This window comes from Echinops telfairi, unplaced genomic scaffold (genome assembly GCF_000313985.2).
Source record: "Echinops telfairi isolate 266 unplaced genomic scaffold, ASM31398v2 ScPeMD7_7475;HRSCAF=8513, whole genome shotgun sequence".
Taxonomy (NCBI): Eukaryota; Metazoa; Chordata; class Mammalia; order Afrosoricida; family Tenrecidae; genus Echinops; species Echinops telfairi.
Genome location: NW_022111379.1, coordinates 2,576,385 through 2,583,967, shown reverse-complemented (window position 1 = coordinate 2,583,967; position 7,583 = coordinate 2,576,385). Strand labels below are relative to the sequence as shown.

At 46.6% G+C, this 7,583-nt stretch overlaps 1 protein-coding gene across 1 annotated transcript in view; it reads right to left on the bottom strand.

The window, feature by feature from the left end:
• The window catches only part of IQCH (IQ motif containing H), a 136,344-nt gene extending 129,324 nt beyond the window's left edge, over nucleotides 1–7,020 (bottom strand). Inside the window, exons 1-2 of the mRNA XM_045285794.1 lie at nucleotides 6,962–7,020; nucleotides 5,200–5,238 (exon numbers count right to left, since the gene is read on the bottom strand). Of these exons, the coding sequence (XP_045141729.1) occupies nucleotides 5,200–5,238; nucleotides 6,962–7,009 (87 nt within the window). The 5' untranslated portion in view covers nucleotides 7,010–7,020. The remainder of the gene's footprint in view (nucleotides 1–5,199; nucleotides 5,239–6,961) is intronic.
• Between the last annotated feature and the right edge of the window lie 563 nt (nucleotides 7,021–7,583).

Sequence of the window (7,583 nt, the reverse complement as noted above, 5' to 3'; positions counted from 1 at the left end):
AAAGCCCTCACAGAGGCTCTTCATCCTCAATGACTTCTTCCAAGGTGGGGAATTCGTTTTGCCAGTGAATTCCCAGTGAAAAAAGATGTCATTTTTTTCATGCTTATTATACTTTTTATATGTTAAAAAACCGCTTTATGGGGACATAATCCACATATCATACAGTTCAGTAGTTCACTGCATCGAGGATGCAACCTTTGCCATAATCAACTTTAGAAACGACACAGTGTTCCAGCATTGTGAAATTTTCGTGTCCAAAATACATAGGCCAGGGTGTCAATTTCTATTGAATTAGAGAGAATGGGAGAAGTCGTTTTAAAAGATTCTTTTTTCCCCCTTATGTGTTTTTGTGACTCTCTCCCCGCCCCCTCTTTCTTGAAGATGATCTCATGACAGCAAGTGAGGACAAACAAGAACAAAACAAAACACAAGAGCCTCAGCTTTCCCTTGGACTCTCATGTGCTCTCTCAGGTGCAGCGCTCTCATTCTGATCAAAGTAACGGCTACTGCTTGCTTGCTTTTAAAAAACATCATTTTACTGGGGCTCCTACAACTCTTAGCACAATCCATCCATCCATCCATTGGGTCAAGCACATTTGCGCATTTGTTGCCCTCATCATGGCTCAAAACATTTGCTTTCTGCTTGGCTTTAGTTGAGCCCAGAAACGAGACGGGGTGGGCGGTGCCGAGGGCCAAAAGCCAAGCCCCGGGCCCGTTCTCCCGCTAGACGTGACATGCCAATGTGTTTCGCTCGACACTTTTTAAAGCATGAAGTCTTTACTGCTTGAATTGCTTTCTCACTCAGTGACACTATAGGACAGGGTAGAACTGCCCTTATGTGTTTCTAAGACTCTTAACCAGAGTAGAAAGCCCCATCGTTCTCCCGGGGAGCAGTTGGTGGTTTCGAACTGCTGACCTTGTGCATCGCAGCCCAATGCATAACCCACTGTGCCACCAGGGCTCCTTTATGTAGTTTAATTTAAAATGAACTTTTATTTGTGTTTTTTTTCCTCCAATATTTACTGTTTTAGGTGACTATGTACACAGGAAATTAGGTTTCCATTCAATAACTTACACACATTGTACTCTAACATTGGTTGCCATCGCGGGGACGTCAGTCTCCCCATTTCCACTCAACCGTTCCTGGTCCGTCTCTCCAATTTCCCTGTTCTCCCTTTACTTTCTCATGTTGGCTTTTGGGCAAATGTTGCTCTTTCAGTCTTGTAGTTGGCTGTTCTAAGGAGCACATTCCTCGTGGGTGTCTTATTGGCCATTTATGCAGCTGAGAGGTGACCTCTGGGAGTAGCTTCAGTTCCAGGTGGAAAGGGTGCCTTAGCACGACAGCCTTGTGGGTTGTTTCCATCTCTATTAGTGTAGTAAGTCTGGTGTTTTGGTATGACTTCTAACCACGGTCTTCTATGGTGCTCCTGGTCAGAGCAGGCACCATCTAGTTCCTGTGGGCCATCAGTCCTGTGAGTTAATTGCTTCTTTGAATCTTTGATTTCCTTCACTCGCCTTTGCTTCAGATGGGAAGAGACCATGCGTTATAGCTTGGACGAATGCTCCTAACCCTTTAAGACCCTGTGTGCTACTCTCGGAACTAGCATGTCACTCAGTGTCCTTATGAACTACGTTCTGTCCATTCTCCTGGCAGGGCATGATTCTTCAGTCTCCCTTACCCCAGCTTTCCCATGCACACGAAGCGCTGAACATGCCATGGTGTGAACCAGGCATGCCTTAGCCCTCAGAGGGAGATCTTCGTTCTTTAACACTCCGAAGAGGTCGTTCGTAGTAGAATCCCCTCTGCAAGCTGATTGCTTGACTGCTGCTGTCATGGGTGTTGATGGTATGCATATCCAAGTAAAATGAAATCCTTGACGATTCCTATCTTTTCTTTGTTTTTCACGATGTTATTTATTTGTCCAGGTGTCAAGATTTTTGCATTCCTTAGGCTGAAGTGGAATCCCCACTGAAGGCTGTAGGACATATAGGAACATACAAATTACCACTATATCTATGTATGCACACCATACACTCTCCCGTAGCTGGACAGCACACACACTCACCCAGGAAATCACTCACACATTTTCCCGTGGCTGCTACAGTTCTTGCTGAAAGGCTTATCTTAGAGCGTTCAACATTCCCGGGTCTCGCTGATCTTGTCTACCTCCAGGGTCTGCATTTACCTTGGCACAACATTGCGCTGACGCCCCCAGGTGGCGTATCGGTGTTCCTTTCACCAGAATTAACGTGTCTAATAACCATCAGAAAATGCTGCTTTCTGGGTGTAAACCTACTCTGAACTTCTTATGAAAAATGATCTCACACCGTATCTGTCCTTTTGGGATTAGCTGATTTCATTCAGCATCACATCCTCAGGCTTGTTCATGTTTTGCGTCATCATCATGATACGGTCTTGATGTGCAATATTCCACTGTAAATATGCACATTTTGTTTATGCCTTCATCTGTTGTTGTACACAATTAGGTTGCCCTCCCCCCCACACTTTTTCCCCCTTGCTGCTGGGGATAGATCTATTCCTCGTGGATTGAATATCTTCTTGTTTAACATTTTGCGTTTATGACAATATTGGGAAAGACTGACCATTTTGCACTTTAGCTTGGTTTCCTCCGGAGCCCACTCCTAGTGTCAGAGCCAGCTCTCCAGAGGCCGCTTGCTGGTCCCATTCCCACCGCTGGAATCACTGTGGCTGTTCTTCATGCACAGGAGGCAACTGAGGCAGAGTTTGAAGGAGCTCCGTTCTGAAAAGGACGAGCAAGTAGCTAGAAAGGCCGAGGAGGAGGGGAGTGTGGGCATGGTTATTATTGATGTGTGTACACGAGTCCTGGAGTGACCAGGTTGTGCGGCAAGAAGGGCACCATAGGAAGTTCAGGGCATAGGGCTGCATCGAAGGCTGTCTTCTTCCTCTTCTTCTTCTTCTCCTCCTCCTCCTCCTCCTCCCTCCCCCTCCCCCTCCTCCCATTCTTTCTATAACAAAAGAAAACTTTACAACAGTGTATACTGTTTAGGAAATAGGGTTTTCTTTTGATATAATTTGGATTTTGTTTTCTTTCTCAATTTGGAAACGAATGGAAAATACAGAAAAGTACAAAGACTAATATAAAAATACTATCAGATGCATTAACTTTCATCATCTATATTTCAAAACTTGATGGGAATTAGAATGAAAAGAAAATGGGATTTGTTTCCATGAACTTTTAAAGTCTGCTTGTTGTTATTTTGTTTTTAAGAAATATTATAGGTATAGTTGAAGTCCTCTCTCCATTTATTTTTAGCCCCCTTCTCATTAATTTAGTTTGTAAATACATTTGTGCAATAAATAAATTTATAGTCTAATAAATACATTGGTTTGTTTGGTTGGTTACCAATAAAACACCTTTTTATTATCTAAACATTAATTAAAATTAAGTGGATTTTCATGTAGTTGTTAACATGCTCACTTTATGATAATAAAAAGATTATTTGTTGAAGAGAGGCCATTGGAAAACCTTGGACCTAAATTTCTAAAGAGAAAAGCCTCCGCTTTTGAAAGTAACTGTGACAAGCTCCACTCTGACTGAGTGTCTTGTCCTCTGGGTCTTGGAATCTGACGGACTCCAAGTTCACGTTCCACGGCTCAGTGTCATCTTGTTGTTTACCTGACCTCAAAGACAGAAAGTCAGCAGCAACCCAAGCAGACCTGTCAGCAGAGGAGGCAACTGTGCGCTACAAAATAGATGCAGAAATTGGATAACTTCACACATGACTACAGCTCTTTTAAAGTGTCAGATTGCATTCAGAGGAGATGGAATATATTTTAGAGGTGCAATAGATGAACAGAGACATATCTTTTTGAAAGTTTATATCAAAAACATTTGAGATTTTAAAAGTGTGCGTAGCTTTGGGGGTGCTGGTGGCCACACAGCCCAATTGTTCTGTATTCTGACAGTCATTTACTAAGAGGGGGAGGACCTTGGGTCCTCGCATCCAGTGCCTCCTGGTAAAAGCGTGAGACTGACCGTCCTCATCACCTGGAGATGTTGTGAGACTCAAGTGAGATCACTCCCTCACTTGGAGCGTAGGAACTGCCCCACGGCGTAAGCACCTGGCCGTGCTAGGTCATAGTCGGAGTGGCAGTAGGTGGTAGTGGCATAGAAGGTGCTCCGAGCCTCACACCCAGGACACGCTGCATCAGCAGGGACTCGGATAAGCAGTGTCTTCTAACTCTTAAAACACAGCCTGCTTTTAAGGCACAGAGGCAAACTCACATGCCCCTCACAGAAAGCGAGTCAAGGGAAGCCAGAAGGAGCTAATTGCCTTGATTAGCTTATTTGGGAGCAATTTGTCTAGGTTCCGAGGGGCAGAATCAAGAGCCGCCTAGACGGTGCTCTGAAAAGGCAGCGAGACTCACCCTGCGTGATCCTCAGGATCCGTATTTCTCAAAGCCCTTCCAGACCCTTGAGCGAACCGAGTCCTCCCAGCAGCGCCTGGGAGGGCAGCTTCTCAAGGTGCCCGTTGCTCTGGGGAGGAAGCTGAAGTACAGACAATACGCGCTGCCTCTCAAAGTTGCTCTCCCGGGAAAGGAGACGCCGCCACCGCACTCCTGCTTCCTGGGGGGCTTTGGTAAAGCACCTGTGACCCCAGGAAATGTCGGGCGGCTAGGTTTTACACAGTGTGGGGACCACATAATTTCCCCACTTTTGTTGTTACCTTATGTGTTGGGGTCAGCTTACCTCTAAATCCCACTGCAAAGCCTTCTCCATCACACATGCAGAATGCGTGTGTACACGTGTGCATACATGAACGCACACAGGCAGTGTCTGATGGAAGAAGTGATTTGTTTCTCACTTTTTATTTCTCTCTAAAGGTGCTTTGAAAAGATGAGAAACTTTGGAGACTGATGTGGGTCAGTCAAATTCTGAGGGCATTAAATCACCTTTTTTGGCCTGAAGTCTGAAAAATAATTCACTCGCAATGGGGGTGCGTGGGTGGGTGGGGAGTGCTTTTTCAATGTTACGGAAGCCTGCTTCTGTTTCCTTTTTCTGAAAACGAGATTTCATTTCGGTTATAAAGGAAGACCACAGAACTGCCCGTGCTGTGTCCAGCTGCAACCCGCCTCCCATCCTGCTGCCCGCCAGCCAAAGGAAGGGACATCAGGTGACAGACCCCACATTTCCACTAGTCACACAAATTACAAACCTTCCTATCCTGGCGTCCTCTTGACCTTCTGCGCTTGCCCTACAAAGAAGACCGAGACACAGTTTAAATCAAAGTGACTCTCATGGGCAATTTTACAAAACCAATAGAAAGCAAATCCACGCCCCCAAGCCCCCACCCCTCTCTCCCCTGCTGGGCCAGCCTGTTCCTTCTTTCCATGCAGGCAGCAGCTCATAATTAGAAAGACCTTTCCCACCCTTGACAAGGATGCCCTGCTTGCCAAGAGTCCTGTTTGCTCAGAAGAAAGGGTTTGGCAAAATATTTACAACAATGAACACCATCGGCGGGTTCCCTCACAAGGCTAGACGTGTGGCAGTCTCTCTCTGGGCTCTTTCCCCTCGTGCCTGGGGCGCTTCTCCGCCAGAGCAGGAAGAATTACACTTAGGGCTGACGAGCTTATTCCGAACTCTGTCAGTCTGGGACCACAGGAAAGAGTCGAAATATCCCTGCCCCTGACAGGAGGGGAAAGCTTCGTTAACTCCACAGAAAGGGGAAAAGGCAGGACTAACTAGGACTTAGAAAATAGATCACTATTTAACATTTAGTTTTGCGTTTGAGGAGGAGGTTTGTTTTTGTTTTTGAGGCAGAGTGCGTACTGGCTAAACCGGAGTCCTCGTTTCGGTGGGACCTGTAGCTCTGGGCTCCGTAAACTGCAGCCCTCAGAACCGAACACGGTGAGAAGCACAAAGGTGCCTCGCCTGCTCCATTTGTGCCCACGAGCCCCGGCCCCGCACAGCCTGGGAAGCAGCTGAGTTGGAAACGATCACCGTGCAGGCCAAACACTAGCCTGAGGGGCTGTCTGTCTTGGGATTTGGCCATTTACATTGATTTTTTTTTTCTTTCTTTAACCCACATTTTTTTTCATGAGACACAAATATTTGCCATGGCAACCAGGGTGCCATGTGACACACAGCTGACATCAACCGCCTGGAAGTCCCCGAAGGGAAACACCCCAAGCGAACACCCTGAGGAGGACTGAGCATTCAAAGATCCAGGTCAGGGAAGAACAGTCGACAGTCGTTTGTACACAGTAGGACTGACTTCTCTGCTGCTCCTCCGTTTTCATTTCTTTTTGCATGGGAGCAGCTGGAAGTAGAATGACCACACAGGGGACGCCCCGGAAAGTGGCACTGCCAGCTGCCTTGCTTCTGGGGCGACAAGTTTCAGTGGTCACACGCTTCTTTGTGGCCCGTAAGCACAAGAACGCAAGACAGAATCACAGCAGGTCAGCATCTTCAGATAGGGGCCTCTCCCGAGGCAGGGGCTCTGGATGCTCAGCCGTGAGGTCTGAATGTTGGATAACACGGAAAGCCTGCCCCTGGCGCATTAGAACAATCCAGTCAAGGTTGGGACACTGCCTTTCGATCCTCTGATTAAAACCCCACCGCGAAAGAGAGTACAACCTCGCACTCTCACATCCTATCAGAATAGAGCTCGGATTGTCTATCCTTCCCCCCCAGGCTATGGACTGGTGAGCTAAATGAGATTAAGCTGACCCAGTTCTTCGGTTGATTTCAAAATCATACAACACCATCGAGCTTTTTTTCCATACCCCACATTGTGTCAGGCATTTTCCCGCAACCTCATCCCTCTTTAAAAATTAAATGCATCCCAGCAGAAGTTGAAATAGAACTTGCTTCTCTATGAAAAGTACAACTCCATCGTATGTGCATCTTAGCAAGAAACCCACTAACAATATTGTATACGAGAACAAACTTCTTTGTGCAGTTATGAAGATAAATACCTTTGGTTTTTGCTTCTTGAGAGGGGATGGCTTCGCTTGTGCTGGCATCCACACGTGTCTCTGGCATGGGCTGGAAGAGGCTGTGAATGGAGGTGATGTGAAGTGGTTGGCACGGCATTGAAAAAAAGGAGTAAAGTGAAAGGAATCAGTCTATCCAATGTCAAGGCCAGTTAGATAGGTAACCAAGACTGTGTGGCATTGGTGGCGGGGTAGACACATGGAACAAAAGAACAAATCGAAAGTTCAGAAATACACCTACGCAAATCAGCTCACCTAACTTTTTTTTTACAAAGGGACGTCTTTACGTAAGAGAGGGCGAACAAGGACCTCAACCAAAGTCCCATCAGAGACAAATGTTAATTCAAATGATAGACTAGGGAGCCTTTAGTGAAAAGCACACGACAGCATCTGGGTGGCGTCTGTAGACGTGACACCAGAAGCATGGTCGATAGAACAACCCCCTGAAGAACTGCACCGCATCAAAAGGAAGAGCGTTTGCTTTGTGAAGGGCCTGCGAGGGCCAACCGTGAACGGCAGGCGAGGAGGAGGGACTTCAACCTCTCTGAGGAAGGGGAGCCGGACAACGCAGGAAGCGCTCGCAACACGCAACGGTGCACTATCA